Genomic DNA, 21,019 nt, shown 5'->3' with positions numbered 1-21,019 from the left:
TACTAGGAGAATACCACATTTTATTTTAATTTGTCAGTTTAGGGTTTCTCAGACCATGCAGATGGTATAAAGAAATCTAAACTGAGGGGATCCCTGGGTAGCTCAGAGGTTGAGCACCTGCCTACGGCCCCGGGCGTGATCCTGGAGACCGGGGATCGAGTCCCACGTCGGGCTCCCTGCACGGAGCCTGCTTCTCCCTCTCCCTGTGTCTCTGCCTCTCTCTCTCTGTGTCTCTCATGAATAAATAAATAAAATCTTTAAAAAAAAAAAAAAAAAGAAATCTAAACTGAAAAGCTTATGGTTACAAATTCTCAGAAGAGACTTTTTTCCCAAGAGCCCAACTAAAACAGACAACACTCTTTTTCTTTTTTTTTTCTAGTGGGCGAATTTTTCAACAATCCATGTTGTTCCACTGAGGATGTATTTACTTGAGGGTCCTGGCTCATTCAGAAATAGTCTCACTTTTAACTCCTGGTCTTGTGGAGTCCTTAAGGCATGGCCCTTCTTTGTGTTGCTTTTAGATCTTAATTCCCTGGATTAGTAAAACTAATCCTGATCCCTCAACATCATCCTGCAGCCCAAACATCAGCTCTTATGTACACTTTGTTTTCAGTTCCTCTTTTATTTTTAACTCCTTGCATTTCCCTTACTTTCCAGTGAACTTGAGAATTAAGACAGACAGGTCTTCTGCAGACAAAGATTTTTAATTTTTAAATTAAGATTCGTAAAGGAATATTTTTAAATTCCTAAAAAGACAATAAAATTCCATTCTTAATCAGTTTTGCTAATTTCTAACTCAAGTTTGGTATCACATCTGCACAAGAAATAAAAATATTTAAACTGAAATAAATTTTTGAGTTTATAGATTATAATAGAATTAATCCCAAATGTCACAAGAATGTAATGTGAAATGGGAAATTAAGATAACAGTTGTTGGGATCCCTGGGTGGCGCAGCGGTTTAGCGCCTGCCTTTGGCCCAGGGCGTGATCCTGGAGACCCGGGATCGAATCCCACATCAGGCTCTGGGTGCATGGAGCCTGCTTCTCCCTCTGCCTATGTCTCTGCCTCTCTCTCTCTCTCTCTGTGACTATCATAAAAAAAATAAAAAATAAATAAATAAAAAATTTAAGATAACAGTTGTTTTAAAAGGACAAAAAAGATGATAATTAGCATTTAATGACTTACAAACATCAAATCTTCATTTCTGATTTTGTGGAACACCATTTGGTTCACATTATTATGCCTCTGTAATGTTGGTGATGTTGGTACATCAGAAACGCCATTGGTTCTGAAGACTAGAAGGTTTGACTTATCTGATAAAAAAAAAAAAAAGAAAAAGAAAAAAAATGAAATAAATCTACATAACCAAAGCACATCAAGGATATAAATCACTCCAGAGGAATAAAATGTGTTCTATATATAACAAACACTTAACAACTCATTGTTCATTTTTTTAATAAATAGAAACTTATTTCAGGAACTTATTCACTGAACTTTGATGCATTTTAACCAGTTATTTCAAACATTCAAAATTGTAATGTTAAAAAAAAAAAAATTGTAATGTTTTCCTTAACTAATGTAAATTTTCATGAATTTCAATGATAATTTCTAATAAACCTATTATCTCATGGGATTTTCAATCCTCTACACTTAAAAAATAAAGACAGTAAATTAAAATTCTAAAAGAGTACCAAAGTTTTTACTTAGGGACACCTGCATGGCTCAGTGGTTGAGCACCTGCCTTCAGCCCAGGGCATGACCTGGGGTCCCAGGAGCAAGTCCCACATTGGGCTCCCTGCATGGAGTCTGCTTATCTCTCTGCCTAGGTCTCTGCTTCTCTCTGTCTCTCATGAATAAATTAATAAAATCTTTAAAAAAAAAAAAAAGTTTTTACTTAGAACAACATATGGGAATTTGGTAGTGGAGTTTTTCAGTTCAATAAGTAACTGATGCCTTTTATAACAAGCAATTATCATTTCTTAAATGCAATTTCAGAATTATGGGACTTCAGGTCATATCTAGACAACCTAACTGAACAACCCTATGTAAGGATGCTTATGTAAGAGAAAGATGTTTTGCCTCCAGAGATGCTTCTTTCATATTTCCTTTACAAGCAATAATGAAGTTGCCTTCTACCACAGACACAACCCATGAGCAGTATTTTAAAACTAGCTAGAAAATTATTTTACCTTTCAATTTTGGGGGACAGCATTTGGTAAACTGGAAAATTATGCTGTCTGAGCGAACAGTCTCCATGTGGTAGCAGTTCAAAAGATCTTTAAGATTACGGAAGCTCTTCTTGGTCCCACTGAGGTTGTATTCTCCATTTTCATTTTTTGTAATCAAACAGTGCTTATATTCGATGACATTTTCTCGCTATGTAAGTTTAATTATAAAGAGACAGAGGGAAAAAACCAAAGTGGTCAAAACTGTAATTCTTGCGACAAAATGTTATCACACAACCAAACAACAGAACATTTAGACTGAACTGTGAATCCTAGCCTAGTACTGCTACAGGGTGATAGGAATGCCTGGTTCTACAAAAAGGTATCTGATTATAATTCCACATCCTACCTAAATGGCTTAACAGCTGATTTCCCTAAAAAGCAAGTAAAAAAGCAATGATAATGAACAATAATAATAACATTCTTAACAGTTTTCCATCATTTGTAAGATAAAATCTAAAACTATTTTATAACATATAATACCTTCCATGAGCTGGCTTCCTTCTCCAACTTCACTGCTACCAGAGCCAACATACAACCTATGTTCTAGGTATACTAAGTAACTTTAAAATTTTTAAGCAAATGTCATGTTGTTTTACACTTTGATATACATCTATGCTGGCTCTCTACCTATAAATATACATCCTCTCCTTCTGAGCAATGGACTTTTAGGTATTTCTTAACACTCAATTCAAGTATCATCCATTCCATGAGGCCCTCTCTAACAGCCCTGACCCCAGTCTCACAAGCCAAGGTGATTACTCATTCACTGTGCCACTATTGTATCTGCACGGTTACCTCCCTATGGTGATTTTAATATTTTTCAGCTTTCAATGTTTATGTGCTATACTAAGAACTTCTTAATTTATGTAGTTTTTAAACTTATTATTTAACCTCCTTGAGACCATTTAAAAAATAAAACTGACAAAATACCTTAAGTTCTTCCTACTGTAAAAGCACTTTCTGGGGCACCGGGGTGGCTCAGTCAGTTAAACATCTCTGCCTTCAGCTCAGGTCAGGACCCCAGGGTCCTGGGATTGAATGCCGCATCAGGCTCCCAGCTCAGTGGGGAGTCTGCATCTCCCTCTCCCTGTGCCCCTCACCTCTCTATCTCAAACAAATAAAATTTAAAAAAAAAAAAAAAGCATTTTCTTAATTGCAACCCTTTCTGTTACTGTCTACATCTGTCTATTCTAATAACAATGATCAATTTAATACTTTTTTGGTGTATCTTCCTACTTTTTCCTTTCCCAAGATACAATTCTTAAAGCAGAGTTATATCATACACTAATATACAGCCTTCATATTAGGCTGAGCAAATACAGTAAACATTAAAAAAACATTTTGAATTGATAATATAATGGATTGTTATATATATAATAAAAAGATAAATGAAATTAAGATAGTATCATATAACGCTAAACTCATTTAGTGAATAACCTGTCTTATGTATTTATGGATAATTAATCTATTCTATATGCTAAATATGAGTGTATTTTCTAAAAATCAAAATAACTGAATAACCAAATCCTTACTTTCTTTACTTTTGAAAAGTAAGACAAATTTTGGAAGTTGCTATAAAATTTCTCAAGATTTACACCATGAAACTACCTTGTAAGTGATGGTATCTTTTTAAGTATTTTAGACAGGAAACAATCTTTGATGAGATCCAAAAGTATCTGTATTAACAGTGCAGTTTCATTTTTATTTTATCTTTAAAACATGCATATTATAGAACATTATTCTTAATACTGGAAAACTGCTAGTTAACAGTGTTGTTTGTTATCAACCTATTTCACTCTAAACCTGTAACCATTACCAATAAAAGCAAAATTTACTGATTCATTTAGTTCTATATGTTTTGATAACAATCTCCATTTTTATGAAAAGAGACTTGAAAAAATGACACACTAGTAATAACCAGACATCAAAAATAGAATTCTAAATACATTATAAATAATTTTATATTTTTATACAAATCCTAGGAATTATATCCTGTTTACTAATATAGAATCCCTGAGATAAACTAAGCATTACTATGCTAGTTATCACATCCAGAGCTGTAATTCTGAGTATTAGAAAAAGAAACAATGATAAATCAACATGAAGGGGAAATCATACAGACTAAATAAAGATGTTACCTTTGCCAGAGGAGGGGTGTGGGATGGGAAATAAGATTTAAAAAACAAAACGTTACCATTAATGTGAAATACTAACCTCAATGGCAAAAGTCAGGAAATATTTATTAAAGTCCTTAGGGCTGCATCGAAGTACATAGAGTCCAGTCTGATTACCTGCTTTCTTCAGTTTACTGATAGCAAAATCCATTCTAAAGGTAAAGAAGTAATTTGAATAACATAGCAAGTGCCATGACATCAAGACCAAAATGTCATCTAAGAGATCAAAAGTCAAATCTCAAACTCTCAGAATTTTTGTTTCCTCTAATTTATATGTTTATCAGTTTTAAGGAAAAATATTACAGCACCAAGCTATTTGGCAATAAGTTCAAACTAATTTAATGGATTTTAAAAACAAATAAAAGGTATTATAAAACATACAAAATCACTCAGAACATTTCATCCAGGTAAATTCTCTGCCTCCTAATTAAAAATTTAGTATTTTAAGGCTGCCTGGGTGGCGGCTGCTTAAGCATCCACCTTCAGCTCAGGTCATGATCTCAGGGTTTGAGCTTCAAGTGGGGCTCCTTGCTCAGCAGGGAGTTTGCTTCTCCCCCTCCCTTTGCTGTTCCCTGCTGCTCCTGCACATACTCACTCCCAAGAAACTTCATTTAACAATATATTGTAAAGCACTTATGTCTTTTCTACCATAGCAATTACTAATATAAAAATTTATATGCATTATTTTAATATTTAATATAACACCAAAGTATAACAGAAGACCTATGGCAAGTGACAAAGACTACTGATTTTCAAAATGTGTTATAGGTTTTATTGAAGCTGAACAATCTTGAAGGAAAAGTCAAAATGTCATCTATATGAAAGCAGGAAAAATCTGTTTCATTCATCGCTGTATTTCTTATATACAAACCAGTGGCACATATCAGGTTCTCAGTAAATGTTCTATAAATAAATGAAAGAATGCTTGAATGGATGGATGAATAAAGAATGGATGAATGGTAGGAGTTTTTTTAAATACCTAAGTTAAGTTGGTCCGAGGGCTGTGGGTTATTGTTAAGCTGTTTAAATACCTAAGTTATAGAAGGTTCAAGTAGTACAACTTTTTAATAACAATACTTATTATTAAACAGGTAAGAGGTATAGACAGAATCAAGTCTTAAACGTTAGTCAGGATATGTTTTCTCAAATATTTAATTAAGGGTAGGTTAAGGTCAAGACACACATGCTCACAAACCCAGACTATTTTCTCTGCTCAAGTCTTTCACACATGGTGCCAACTGCTACAGTACACACTGGCTGAGAGATAACTAGGACTTGGGTTAAGCAGATGTTTATGCATGATAGCTGGCTTTATCCAGTATTCAGGTAAAGGTTTATAATGGGGTAGATCCATATGGTAGCTAGTAGCCACAGGTTCCTACTTAAATATAAAGTTATTAAAATTAAATTTAAAAATGCAGTTCTTCAGGGAGCCTGGATGGCTCAGTTAAGAGTCCAACTCTTGATCTCAGCTCAGGTCTTGATCTCAGGGTCATGAGTTCAAGCCCCACCCAGTATGAAGCCTACCTAAAAAATTTAATAAATGAATTAAAATTCAGTTCCTCAACTGCACTAGTGACTACTGTATTACACAGCACAGAAATAGAACATCTTCATTTTCATCATTAAAGAAAGTACTACACAGCATCAGTTTTAGAAATTGGGACATCATATACATCTTGTGTTCAAAGCTTTCAGTAGGAGTTGGATTATCCAAAAATAATAATGATCATCAAATTTTGCATTGTGGTTCCTCCACAGTATTTTAAAATTAATGAAATAGAAGTTGGAAAATCTCTTAATACCCAAGAATGAATTAAGTGCACTGCGGTAACTAAATGCCAAACTGTACAATTTAGAAGTATTATTGATTGGGATACAAGTAGCAAATTATACCCTACATAATTCTAATTCTTATGTAATCTGATTGCGAATAGACTTTTGTTTTTTAAAAAAAGAGAAACTTTAGTCACATTAAGGTAGTATTTTGTTCCTAAACTCCTACACCTATGTATCACTTCATTATGTAAAATTCTTGTTAACATCTCATTGACTTTTTAAAAAATTTACTTTTAAGGTGGGTATTACTCACAAAATTGGGCCATGACAGTTGCTTTGTATATTTTCAAGGACCATTGGAGGTGCTACTTCTTTACAGAGGTAATGATGTGCATCTGCAGTTAATCTATAATAGCCATCAATTAATGACACAAAGGACAAAGCTTCTCTTAATGAGCTAAGTTCAATTTCCTAAGCAGAAAAAAGAAAATAATAAGTATCATTTAAAAAGTCAGCTGCATGTTACATACTGAAAATTCTCTTCACTGTTATTATATTAATTCTCCTAAATTAATTTTCTTCTAAATTGTTCAAATCTTTTATAGCTCTCAATTACCCAATCTGAATTATAAATTCTTAATGTATGATATTTAAAGACCCTCTCAAATATGGGCTTGTCATATCTTTATAGTTCACTTTTCATCCATAATTTTACTATATTTCCCAAAACCCCATTAGACAGATATGCCAGTCATCTCAATTAGAAATCTATCTAATCTGATATAAAAGTCTGTACTACTTAGAAATTATGAGCATTTATTTTTATATACCAAGTATATACTGCTAGGTTAAAACATTCATACTGTAAGCTGAAATGTATGTAATATAATCAAAAATCACATAAAGGTATGCTATCATTATATCATACATACATAAGTGAGCATATAATCAGCCTAAAATACAACATCTTATTTAATGGAAAAACCCCTTATTTAATGGAAGCAACATCTTCTAAAATCAGGAATAAGATAGAAAGCCCAATACTTAATGTGTTGTATTATATTTAATCAACATAATTAGACCACGGGAAAAAAATATAGAAGAATAGAAATTAGAAACAAGCAGGTAAAACTATTTAATTTGGAGATTATATGATTGTATACTTGGGGAACCCTAAAGAAGACAGCTATAAAACTACTACAACACAAAGATAATTCATTAAGATAGTACTATAAAAAAATCAATAGCTTTTATATACATTAAAAATAGTCAATTAGATTATATAATGAAAAAAATAGCCTCATTTATATCAGTACACACACAAAAACAGTACCTAGGATTAAACTTCACCAAAAAATGTGCAAAATAATTTTTAGAAAAACTTCAAAATGCTATTGTTAAAATGCAACTTTTTATTTGAATATAGAGTGGATTTACCATGTTCTTGGAGAGGAAAATTCAACATCATAAAGTTGTAAAAATCCTCCCTAAATTAACTTTCTAATTTGTCACAATCCCAACAAAAGTACCAACAGGTACTGGCAGAAAAGGCAAATACGAGATTCAGAAAACCAGGGATCTGAAAGCAGATTATTTTCTTTCAGAAAATCTTTCCCAGGATGATAAGAGAAGGATGCTCAAGGATTACAGCCGTGCATGGCCTAAAGAGCTTCCAGCCCAGATGAGATAGCAAAACCAGTGTTCAAGGAGGGACTTTTCCAGGAAATAAACAGAAGTGATATAACATTTGACTATGTGAAATGTGTTGAGCAGTGAGCTACTTACAGAATTCTCATAGGGAGTAGAGAGAGATACAGAAAAAAGGATATATACAAAGGAAAAAAGTTAAAGTGATTAACCCCTAGAAAAACAAAAATTTGCACAAGAATGGAAATGTGATTACAGAACACTGCTTGCCTCAGTAATGAACGATATTTAGTTATAATGAGAACACAGAATACAGATTTATACCAAAAAGTATAATGAGAGACATATGTGATGTATCAGAACTATAACAGGTATTTACCTACACAATTAGACCAAAAAATAGATACTACGGATGCCTGGGTAGCTCAGTCAGTTAAATGTCCAACTCTTGATTTTGGCTCAGGTTCTGATCTCAGGGTCATGAAATCAATCCCCATGTCCAGTTCCATGCTGGGCGTGGGGCCTGCTTAAGATTCTCTCTCCCTCTGCCCCTCCTCACCCTGCTCAAGCTATCTCTAAAAAATTTTTAAATTTTAAGAATAGGTACTAAAAACCCAGAAACAAGTTAAAATACTGAAGAACTGCAAATCTGTACCCCAAAGGATTAATACTCAATATATATTGAGAAAAAATGCTATAAATCAATTAAAAAACAGAAAATTAGTCAAAGGATATAAAAAGACAATCCACAGAAGAAGAGATACAAACAGCTGGCTTGTAAACACATGAGAAATTTCTCCATCTCAGGTTCTAACTAAGAAATGAAATGTAACACAGGAGAGCAATATTTCTCCCATCATTTTTGCAAAATATTTAAAAATTGGTAACACCCAAGGATGCTTCAATGAACACGGGGTACAATAACTCTAAGGTAGTGACTGTTTCCTTTGGATGTATACCCAGAAGTAAAATTGCTAAATCAAGATGTTAAGTTTTATGTGAAGTGTATTTTACCATATATTTAAGATAAAAAGAAAGACAAGGAAAAAACACCAGAATAAAGAGTAAAAGGATGGTTTTAAAAAGTGTAATATATAACAGACTGGAAAAAAGGAAATAATAAGCAAAAATTTCTCATACATAGCAATAGTTTGTTAGAAAAAATATATTGAGAAAAGGTTCTTAATCCTATTAAGTAGCAGAAAAAGCATAATATATCATGAATAGAATTCAGCAAGAAACATGATATATCAGTATTAATAACCATCATTACTGAAAAACATAAAACAATTATTGGCTACAAGGAAGAAATACAGTGTATCCCTTACATAGAAAATGTACTATGGTAAAGAAATGTCCATTCTTCCCAATTTAATCTTTAGAGCCATTCTAACAAAATGTAAATGCAGTACTTGGAGGAGCTTTAGGACTACTCAACAAGCAAGGTAGTGTCCCAGTGAAGGGCTTAAGTTGTCAAGTCATGTATTTGCATTTACATAGGCCCTATCACTTAACCAACACCATGATCTTGGAAAGTTACTTTACTTCTTTATGTTGCAGACTTCAAAATAAAGCCAACGGGTCCAAATACCATCCCATAAATTAGTTCTTTACATTACTACAGGATGTTCACATTAGCATGAATAAACTCTTCTAGAAATACTTTTTTATAAATATCACATTTACAGAATAAAGGTATACCCTGTTTCAGTGCACTTCACTTTATTGCATTTCTCAGATATTGCCTTTTTTTTTAAAAAACAGAGTGAAGGTTTGTGACAACCCTGCAACAAAATTAAGTCTTTTGGCACCATCATTCCAATGGCAGTTGCTCACTACTTGTCTAGGAGAGGGGCAATGAGATTAATGTTTTCATGCCTACTAACACATCATCCGTTCAATAGCCTGTGGATCAAGGAGTCATTTCAATATTCAAGTCTTATTATCTAAGAAATATACTTCTTAAGGCTATAGCTGCCATAGATAGTGATTTCTCTGCCAGGATTGAGCCATCAATTGAAAATCTTCTGGAAAGGAGTCACCCACCATTCCAGATGCCAATTAGAACATTTGTGATTCGTGGGAAGAGGTCAAAATATCAACATAAAGAGGAAGTTGGAAGAAGGTGATTCCACCCTCACAGATAAGTTTGAGGTGTTCAAGACTGCAGCGGAGGAAGTAACTGCAACAGTGGTGGAAACAGCAAGAGAATGAGAAGTAGAGCCTGAATGTGGGGTGCCTGGTGGCTCAATCAGTTGAGTATCCGACTCACGTGATTTAGTTCAGGTAATGATCTCATGGGTTGTGGAAGAGACCCCGTGTCAGGCTCTGTGCTCAGTCAGAATCTGCTTGGGATTCTGTGCCTCTCCCCCACACCCCGATTGCACACATGTGCTCTAGCTCTCTTTCTCTCTCTCTAATACATAAAATCTTTTTAAAAAATTTTAAAGTTTGTTTTTTTTTAATGTGACTACAATCTCCTGTATAACTTGAATGGATAAGTTGATTCTTACAGATGAGCAAAGAAAATGGTTTGCTTTTCAGTTCGGGTTTGTTGTTGTTGTTGTTGTTGTTTTTTTTTTTTTTTTTTTTATGATAGTCACAGAGAGAGAGAGAGGCACAGAGACATAGGCAGGGGGAGAAGCAGGCTCCATGCACCGGGAGCCCGATGTGGGATTCGATCCCGGGTCTCCAGGATCGCGCCCTGGGCCAAAGGCAGGCGCCAAACCGCTGCGCCACCCAGGGATCCCCTGTTTTTTGTTTTTTCTTAAGATTTTATTTATTTATTTGACAGAGAAAGAGGGAGAGACACACAGCACAAGCAGGGGGAGCAGGAAAGGGAAAAGCAGGTTCACAGGACCCCGGGATCATGATCCGAGCCTCAGAAAGTGATTTTTTTGTACCCGTGGTAAAAATGCTGTGAAGATTGTTGAAATAACAACAAAAGATTTAGAATATTACATCAACTTAGTTGATAGAGCAGTGACTTGGTTTGAGAGGATTAACCCTAATTTTGCAAGAAATTCTGTGGGTAAAATGCTATCGAGCAGCACACATGCTAAAGAGAAATCACTCATCAATTGGCAAACTTCACTGTTGCCCTATTTTAAGAAATTTTGCCATAGCCAACCCCAACCTTCAGCACACAACACCCTGATCAGTCAGCAGTCATTAACGCTGATACAACCTGCTCCACCAGCAAAAAGATTATATAACTCACTGAAAGCTCAGATGATGGTCAGCATTTCTTAGCAATAAAATATTTTTTAATTAAGGTATGTACATTTTTTAGACATAATGCTATTGCATACTTAATAGATTACAGTGCAGTGTAAACATAACTTTTATATGCACTGGGAAACAAAAAAAATTCATTTGACTTGCTCTATTGTGGTATTTACTTTATTATGGTGGTTCAGAATTGAATCCACGCTATCTCCAAGGTATACCTATAAATATTTAGATATATTTATACAATACACATGTATATTTTTGATATTTATAGGATAAATATTTCTTCTATTAATTCCACACTGCGGTTGGAAATTATTAATCATCCTTTCACTGATCCATGAAATACTTATCAAGCTCTGTCTAAAGTAGGTCCTGGAGGACTATGCAAGGTGGAGAGAGTAAAAACACATACCCCAAAATGATCCTTACATTCAAGAAGCTCATAGTCTAGTAGTAGTTAGTAGCTGCACACTATTTACATATTTTTACCCAAGAATAGTAAAGTACGCGGACTAAAATGAATTATAAGTTAGTTACAATTTTAGTAAATATAACCCGAAAATAAAGAAGCAGGTAATATAGATACTGAAGCTAAATGAACACATAACATTATTGTGATGTCTTAAGTCCAGAGGTCAAAAAATACATGAGTTAAAAAGAGAACAGAGCCAGACAAGTAGTCAATTTAAGAGAAGAGTATAAAGGAATTTACTTTTTCCCTTTCAATTAAAACAAGTGGAATTTCTAACTATACTTATCACGGTGAACACTGTGTAAGCATAGAATTATCAAATCATGATGAAATGAAATGTTTATCTGAAACTCATATACAACATTGCACGTCAACTATACTTTCATAAAAAAAAATTTAAAAATAAAAAATAAGTTTTCTGAAGCTGATAATCAAAGAAAGAGAAATAATTAATCTTTTAGAACCAATCATGTGTTTCAGCTCGGGTAGGGCTAACCTGGGATTGGCCTAGACTATTATATGAATCCCAGAAAGCATTTCACCATTCCTACTTTAATTACGCAGTATGATTGGATGATGCACATCCTTATTGGTTTAAAAAAATATATATATATATTCTTAAATTAATTTTTTCTTAATATTTAAAAAAAATATTTTCTTTTCTGGAAAAGAAAAAAGAATATAGTCTGGAATGAGCATTACAACAGGGAATTACCACAATACAGAGTGGGCGCAGAGGGAGCTGGGGAGAGTAACTGTTCCTTGCTAATCACAAAAATGAGTGAAAAACACATTAATGTTCAAGAAACTCTGGGAAGACAATGTTGGTAGCAATACAAAAAGCCAGATATAACCAAAACCTTACTAAACTGATATTTATATTTAAAACTATAATAAAAAAAATAAAAATAAAACTATAATCAGAACTCCTATGACCAAATAACTTTGGTATTAAGATTCTAAAATACTTATTTCTGACAACAAACAGAATCATTATTTGGTTATAAAGCAAACTTACCAGATTTTTACCATCTTGCTTATGGATAGTTACAATTCTACTTTCATTTGAGCCTTCTTGGCTTGCTTGCTTAATAGTAACATCAATAATATCAGGAAAGTCACAATATAACTGTAAATCCTATAATTAAGAGCACTTGAAATTAAAAACAGGTAGAACTAAGGGAATCATTTTAAAATAAGACTTATGAAGGGTAAAACATTCATTCCAAATTCTTTAAAATACTCATAGTAACTAAATGTGATTCTCTCCCTCAATAATCTAATCCTAAGACTTAACTGTATCTTGCTTTGACTTAAAAATGAGAGCACTAAAGGGTACTAGGAACCTAATTATGCTACAGTTCTCTTCAATCCAATCAACATCAATAGGAATCATTGTCAGAAAGCTGAAAGTTTAACCACCAAAGAATGAAGGTAAAAATAAATCTTTAATAATGACCTAAGAACAACAGATATGAACAAACTTAAAACTTACAGTGCAAAACTTAAAAAGACTAACTTACAAATAATCATAGAATCAATTACAATTAATCTTTTCCAATTACATTTTATCATTGTGCCTCTTATCAATAATGGCAAAATTTTAAAGAGGCAAAACTATCTTGAAAATCACTTTTAGAATTCAAGCCTTTTTGAAAACTATAAGAACACCGTTACTAATATTTGTCATAAAAAATTAAAAAACCATTTACAAACAATGAAAAAGGATTATAGATATGACCTTGACGGCTTCACACTGTTAAAAACTTCTAACAATGAGAGAATTGCAAGACCATGTTTAAATGAGTAAAATTACTCTGTCTCAATTGCCATTCAATTAAAGTAACAAAGAATGAGAACGTATCATTAAGGATTACCTGTTCTGTCAGTGTCTCACTTTCTTTACGTTTCCCTCTTGACCACTGAATTCCACCGTTTCCAGTTATTATAATGGTTGCAAAAATCTCCTCACCTGAAGGACCTCTTCCAGGTTCTTTTACTTCAAATTGCTCTGTGTAGAAGGCAGACTGAAGAGTTTCCAGATTTATAAGGTACTTAAGTTTCAAGTTTCTGGCAGTGGCTTTGCAATGGCTGAACTGCTCAATAAATCTGCGAAATCTGTACCTTATTCGTTTCCTTGTCAAAATATGATAGTCTTGAATCTTTGCTCGAACACATTTGGGTAAGAATGTCTTGTAGCTAGGGATAAAGAGCACACACAGAGAAACGAAACAAATGGAAGATGAACACTAAGATGAAATCGAAAGAAAAATTACCACTTTTCTCCACGATAAGTAAGTACTGCAGTACAGTGGTCAAGTGGAGAAAGGTGACACCTCTCTGCCACCATCTATCTGTACAATATAAAACCTTAAGGTTGGGGTTCCCGAGTGGCTCAGTGGTTTAGTGCCTGCCTTCAGCCCAGGGCCTGACCCCGGAGTCCCGGGATCGAGTCCCACATTGGGCTCCCTGCATGGAGCCTGCTTCTCTGCCTCTCTATCTGTGTCTCTCATGAATAAATAAATAAAATTAAAAAAAAAAAAAAAAACCTTAAGGTTTTGTCTGATGATGTGAACACATATAAAAGTTCCCAATTACCATAAATTTTTAGAAGAGGATAATTTTCTTCCCCTAATGAAATGAAGACTTAGTCTAGTAAAGGAATCTCTAAAAATTTCTCTGATTATCTTATACATCTTTTTTTAGCATTGTGTTGCAAAATGTTTCCTATGATGCTGTACACCAAAATTTATGTGTATTTTGGAAACTGTTACATTTTGTTGGATTCTATTGCTCATGATGCAAACATACTTCTTTTGTATACCTTACTTTCTATGCCATTTTCACTAATTCCTAGTAATTCCTTTGCAATCAAAACAATTCCACTTAGAAATATTCTCTTTTGGGGACTCCTGGATGGCTCAGCGGTTGAGCATCTGCCTTCGGCTCACTTCCTGATCCCAGGATCCGGGATCAAGTCCCACATCGGGCTCCTTGCAGGGAGCCTGTTTCTCCCTCTGCCTATGTTTCTGCCTCTGTGTGTGTGTGTGTGTGTGTGTGTGTCTCTCATGAATAAATAAAATCTCTAAAAGAAGAAATATTCTCTTTTGAACTTCTATCTCTATGTAAAATATCTTACAGAAGAAAGATAACTTCCCTTCTGTGCAAATATAGGACAAATGAAGAACATTGTATTTTTGAAGGTACAACTGCATTAAATTTGCATTCCTTCACATATGCTAATTCTTCTTCATATCACCCATCTCTCCTTTCTGGTTGGCTCTTATTCCAAAAGTCTCAGCTCAAGCATCATCAAATCCAGGAAACTTTTCTCTATGACTATGTTAGATGATCCTCCCTTTGTCTGATAGTATTCTGTGCAGCACTCCATAATTTCACTTCTCACTCTATCCTGTATTTGAATATTTGTAGCTAGTGCTTGATCTGGCTCATGCTAAGAACTTATTATTACATTTTAAGACTACTTAGCTGATTGCTAAAGAGTTGTCATTAAAAATTAAGTTCTATAGTTATAAACAAATTAGAGTAAAAATATAGGTAATACTCAAAATATTATCACTTCCTAATTATTTTACATTTTATTTTTTTTATTTTACATTTTAAATTGCTAAATTTTATTGTTACTTATGCTTCTGAGGTTGTTTATATCTCTTATACATGAGCAATGAAAAAGATTTGCTATTGCTCGTCTCTTTCCAATTCTACATTCAGGCACATCAGGTTGATACTCTGAAATTGGTCATAGGGAGGATTTATATCATGGATATCAGCAAAGATGACAAATCAGATTTCTGGGGTTTTTTGAGAACTAGTTGTTAAGCATTTGCCAGCAATACCATTGCTTCTTCCCTTCCCTAGTCTGCCTGAACCCCACTGAAGAACACTCAGTTTTGTACTCAAGTGGCAGAGCTGCTGGAGAGTCATTTGACAAGGGAGACAGGGCAGTATAAATTCATAATCACCAATTTCAAACATGCTTTCAGCACTACCATCAATTTAACAACACCTCTCTGTCAACTAATTCTCCCAGGTTCCACTATGTCAAACCCTCTCCAAGTTTCTCAAACCGCCTATCTTTCTTCTGCCTCAAACCTCAGCTGCATTCCTTACATTCAGCATCTCTGTTTTAGGGGGAAGAAAAGCTTCTTTCTGTTAGCAAATCTACATACGTTTGTACTCATTCCCTCCTCCTTCCCACCTAATACAACAAATGAGGTATAAACAGCAAGGTAAAGCCACTTCCTAGACATGTATTTACCTACAGCCTCTTCCTCTGATATATATTCACCTTCCGGTGACTTTTAGTCTTGTTTCTCTTCAATCTACAAAAAATTAAGTTCGTCCTACCTTAATGTAAAATTTATTTGTCCCACATATCCCTTCAGCTACAGCCGATGTGGCCTGTTTGACAGAGTTTATATAGCCATTTCCATTTACTCTTCAGTTCACTCCAGTCTAGCTTCTGCTCCATCATTCCATAGAAAATGCTTTTGCTAAAATCAAGAAAAACTTTCATGTTGCTAAAACCAAATTCCCCTATTCATCTCCCTTGTCGTTTTTCAGAAGCATCCAACACTGCTGATCATTCTCTCCTTCAACTCTCTCCCTTTAGCTTTCCTGATTTTATTTCTGTCTCCTGGGATACTTCTCAACCTTCTTTTCTCAGGTTCATTCTTCTTTATTTACCAGGTGATTAAGTTCCTCAAGTCTTAAGGCTCTCTTCTCTTATTTGTACTCTTTCCCTCTAGATTCTCATATGCATATGACTGATAGCTGTCTCTAGCACTGACCTCTAGACTCTTCCGTAGGCAAGCCAATCTATACATTTAATTTAAATGTCTCACAATCTCCTTAAACATATGTGTCAAACCAAACTCACAAGTCTTGCTAATTTCCTCCCTTAAAAGATCCTCTTACAGCATTTCCTAAGTAAACAACACTGCAATTCACTGGAGACCCAGGAATCATCCTTGATGTCACCTTCAACTTTCCATTCATCACCACGTTCCCGAGTTTACCTTCTAAATACTTCTCTTATTTACCAATTTTTCTCATTACTGGCCATATCTCCTGGAGGAAAATTCTGTAATGGTCTTGGTCTCTGGGCAGCCGGCATTTCAATGTACTCTTCTACTGTCTGATTTTGTTTTCTACAATGGACTCATGGAGATCTTTAAAAATCACAAATCTAATCATTTAGATTCTGTAGGTTCTGTCTAACCCCTGCTTTGCCTCCTACTAACTCTGGTCTCTAGCCATACTGACTCTCTTCACTTTTCCTATGCTCCCTTCTGCTACAAAGGCCTTTTCCTCTCCACACACTCTATCACTCCCCTCTCTCTGCCCATTAAATTCTCCACTTCTTTTCAGATCTCAAAAGTCACACTCTATTCATAACAATTATATATTTCTTTTTTTTTTAAAGATTTTATTTATTTATTCATGAGACACAGAGAGAGAGAGAGAGAGAGGCAGAGACACAGGCAGAGGGAGAAGCAGGTTCCATGCAGGGAGCTCGACGTGGGACTCAATCCCAGGTCTCCAGGATCAGGCCCTGGGCTGAAGGGGGTGCTAAACCGCTGAACCACCCGGGCTGCCCTATATTTCTAAATAAATATATAAAATGTTGTACCCAAGATTGCAAATCCGAGAAACCACCGAGGATCCAACACCGATATAATCACATGAGGGTTTATTAGCAAGCTTGAGCCTGGGTCCAAGTATACCCGTCACAGCGGAGCAGGGACTTGGACCCTGAGACCAAAAAAACATAGTAGTGTTATAGGGGTCCATGGCCAATGAGATTGTAACATACGTAGAAAGTTGCACAGTCATGTTGGTCCACACACAGGTGGCCAATTGAATTACGATTCACCCTATAGTGACCATTTGAACTGGCCTATTATTCTGGTTAGAATTGGTGCGCAGGTTTGGCGGGCAAAGGAGGGGTTTTCTCTCCTTGGCTGGTTAAAGGTCAGAGGTCCCGCATTCCTAGGTGTTTTGGTTTCTGATAAAGGTGTGCTTAATAGCTAAACTAGGGTGAGGGATTGCCTTAAACAATAGGCAGATCATGGGGGGGAGGTTACATGAGATGGCGAGTGAAGCACAAAATGGAGTTAGTCCTGCTCTGCTTGTCTAGGGGTAGGGGATTTTTGTTAGATTTCCTGGGTCCCACATAAAATTTAATAAAAGTCTAGATAGCATACAAGAAAACCGCAGGAAGTTTAGAATAAATAGTGAAAAGACTTAAAAATAGAATCAGAAATACAAATGATTCTTGCTTTATCTACTTCTGTCAAAAACACTGGTTACCAAGAGCCTTACTAAATCTGAATGCAATTTACATAGCATCTTACAAAAATGCAATACAGAGTCATCAATGGCTACTTAATAAGGCTTTTGAAAATGTATTTGGATATAAAAAAAGGAGTTTAAAATAAGAACAAAAAACATTTTCCACACTGATGCTTCCATGAAGGACCAGACATACTTCCTTTGAGAATACCACAGGAACCTGTGGGTCTTGAATATGGTGAATCCACTACAGCATCATACTATCAGAACCAGACTTGTTAGAAACACTAAAACTTTTTCAAGAGAAAAGTTAACTCTTGAAGCATAAAAAGTTTTTCCTCATGCTTTTCTTATATTGAGTTTTTAAAGAATGCTAAAATTGAGGCTCCAAAATGCTCTGAAATTGAGCCTTGCCTTAGAAACTACACTATTGTTTGAACTGTAAAATGATATCTGCATCTTATTATTATAACTGGGGTAGGCCATTGGAAGCTCTATTATTTACTTAGTTTTTCAGAAAGGGAATCCAGTGAGAAGTAGCTCAGTTGCTGTGTAAGTGGCCTTGGTCCTGACCTAATGTTTACAAATGCAGCAGCCTCCCTTAAACTCTGCGTTCTCCAGTTTCTCTTCTTCCCTCCCTTTAGCAAACGGGATTTTAAAGACCAAATGCAGAATGAAAACACAAAAATCTTATGCCTTTCCTTTACTTTCTGTACTCTAATACCTAAGCCATAATTCCAGTTAGGAGCTGGCATACAAAAAAGTATGTATTACACACACATGCACAAAGAGGTGCACACACACACATATGAGCATACACAGAGGCATGTGCTCACAGACCCAGATAATGCACAGACACACAAAGATGTACCTTACATGCATTTTTTTTAAGTCTGAAAAGAATATATATTTAATTATACTAATCAGAGATCCAAACCCTACTGGATATTTCTGGAAACAAAACATTTCATTCTGCCAACAACTAGTCATTTATTTATTCTCCCATCAATCTTAAATACTTTAACAATGAGTAGAGCTTCTTGATTAGTTCTCAGAAATAAGCACTAGGGGCTCAATGGTAAAGCATCTGCCTTTGGCTGGGTCATGATCCCGGGGGTCTTGGGATCAAGTCCAGCATCAGGCTTCCTGCATGGAGCCTTGCTTCTCCTTCTGCCTATGTCTCTGTCTCTCTCACTGTGTCTCTCATGAATAAATAAAATCTTAAAAAAAAAAAAGAAAAAGAAGCACTAGATGTGAATTCAGAAAACATCACTTGACTTGTATCCAGAATATATAAAGAACCCTCACAACTCAGTAATAAAAAAAAATCTTGAGTTGTACATTTTAAATGGGTGAACTTTATGGTTAAGGCTTAACAGACATCTGAAAACAAAACAAGAATACTTAAAACCAAACAAAGAAGAAACAGAAACGGATACCCTACAAACTGGGTATGTAACTGTTTTTAAGGCATTTAGTAAAGGAGTGACTAAAACCAGATAGATTTGAGAGAAGGATTTCAAGAAGTAAAGAAAGTTTAACCAAATTCATAACACCCTCAAACTTTTAATCCTGAATATACAATCTGTAAAATATGTATTTAGTCTTCAAACTTAAAAAAACCCTCAAAGAACTCTTTTAATCATAATATTATACAACTTTTTAAAATAAAAGTAAAAGTCTTACAGCCATTAAAGCTGGGCTGTAGCAGCAGTATTTAAAAAAAAAATCCTGTTAGGCATGATAAAATTCAACATTCAAAAGAGTAACCTGGAGAATGTGGAATGTGGATCACTTATAAGAGAATCTGCTGGATCAGTTATAACATGAATAAGGTCTAAGGATCTAATGTAAAATGGTAACTGGTAACACTGTAAGGTAGAAATGAAATTTGCTGAGAGTTTAAACATTCTTATCAAAAAATTAAAAAAGTAAATATAGATAAATATGTGAGGTGATTGGATGTGTTAATAAACTAGATGGAGGAGTTCTCTCACCATGTATACTTACATCAAGCCATCACGATGTACATTTTCAATCATCTTACAATTTTATATCAATGACTTCAATAAAGCTGAAATTTTTAAGAAAATTCTCTGGAGAACTTGTGAAGATTTGTATTTGTGGGCTTCACGTCAGATTTACCGAATCCAAATTCTTTGGTAGTGCTCAAAAATCTTCAATTTTAACAAGCACTTTAGGTGATACTAATTCAAGTAAAAGATGGGCCAATATTTGAAAAATGCTGCTTCAAAATTACTGATACAGACAACTTGAAAATCTGCTATCAGAAATTATGCCTCCAAGTGTTTATCACCCTAACTTTATCTACTCTTTTTAGAATAAATGAATCAAATTAATAAGTACTGAACATCTATATTTTCTGTAGTACTCCAATACTTTTTTTAAATTCTAAAATAAATCAGTACTCAAGATATAATGTACAATATGATCACTATAGGTAATACTGCTGTATGGTATACAGTGAAGTTTTTAACAGAATAGATCCAAAGAGTTCTCATTGTAAGGACAATTTATTTTTCTCTTTTTTTATATCTATATGAGACGGATTAATTTATTTTGGTAATTATTTCACAAATATGTAAGTCAGATCATGATGCTGTACATCTTAAACTTATACAGTGCTATATGACAATTGTATCTCAATAAAACTGGAATAAAAAATGAAAAAAATAATTTATCTCACAAAGTATGTGTTGTACACAAGGAAGAAAAATGCCTATATAACTTTATTGTAAAACCAAAAACATTTGACACAGAAAATACAATTAATTATAGAAAAACTCCAACTGTTTACAGTTATGTATATGGATTTGCATAAAGAAACTACCTGATAGAGCTATAGATATCCAGTGGGGTTTGATCCTTTTCTTTGGCTAGTCTCATCATATCTAGCACAGCCATTCCAAGACATTCTTCCTGTGTTTCATGAGTCACGGGTATTTTTATCCATCCATGTAAAAAATCATGCCGCCACTACAGGAAAAAAATTTAGAAGGAAATATCTCTTAAATATCACTATCACATTTTAATCTATCGTGTTTTAACCTACAATTTCTAGAACATATGCATTTAAAAGAACGTCAGCTCCTTCCTTGATTTTCAATTATTTTGCCATAAGATTTTAGCAAAAGTTTTTTTTGTCAAC

General features: G+C 34.5%; 1 protein-coding gene across 8 annotated transcripts in view; it reads right to left on the bottom strand.

Annotated features, from left to right (window-relative positions):
• JAK2 (Janus kinase 2) overlaps positions 1-21,019 on the bottom strand; it is a 118,316-nt gene that overhangs the window by 24,914 nt on the left and 72,383 nt on the right. For 7 of the 8 annotated variants that reach the window (XR_007401641.1, XM_049092839.1, XM_049092828.1 and 4 more), the window contains 7 exons: positions 20,702-20,847; positions 13,413-13,734; positions 12,554-12,673; positions 6,496-6,653; positions 4,444-4,555; positions 2,191-2,377; positions 1,187-1,314 (listed from right to left, as the gene is read on the bottom strand). Coding sequence is in view for 7 of the 8 variants with exons in the window: in XM_049092839.1 (XP_048948796.1) it covers positions 1,187-1,314; positions 2,191-2,377; positions 4,444-4,555; positions 6,496-6,653; positions 12,554-12,673; positions 13,413-13,734; positions 20,702-20,847 (1,173 nt within the window). In the remaining variant the exon portion in view is untranslated. Of the gene's footprint in view, positions 1-1,186; positions 1,315-2,190; positions 2,378-4,443; positions 4,556-6,495; positions 6,654-12,553; positions 12,674-13,412; positions 13,735-20,701; positions 20,848-21,019 lie in introns of those variants that run through there. The other variant, XM_049092842.1, reaches the window with a different exon arrangement.

The sequence above is a fragment of the Canis lupus genome, chromosome 1, assembly GCF_003254725.2.
Source record: "Canis lupus dingo isolate Sandy chromosome 1, ASM325472v2, whole genome shotgun sequence".
NCBI lineage: Eukaryota > Metazoa > Chordata > Mammalia > Carnivora > Canidae > Canis > Canis lupus.
Note: the sequence above shows the minus strand (reverse complement) of the source record. Positions and strands in the feature narration are given on the sequence as shown.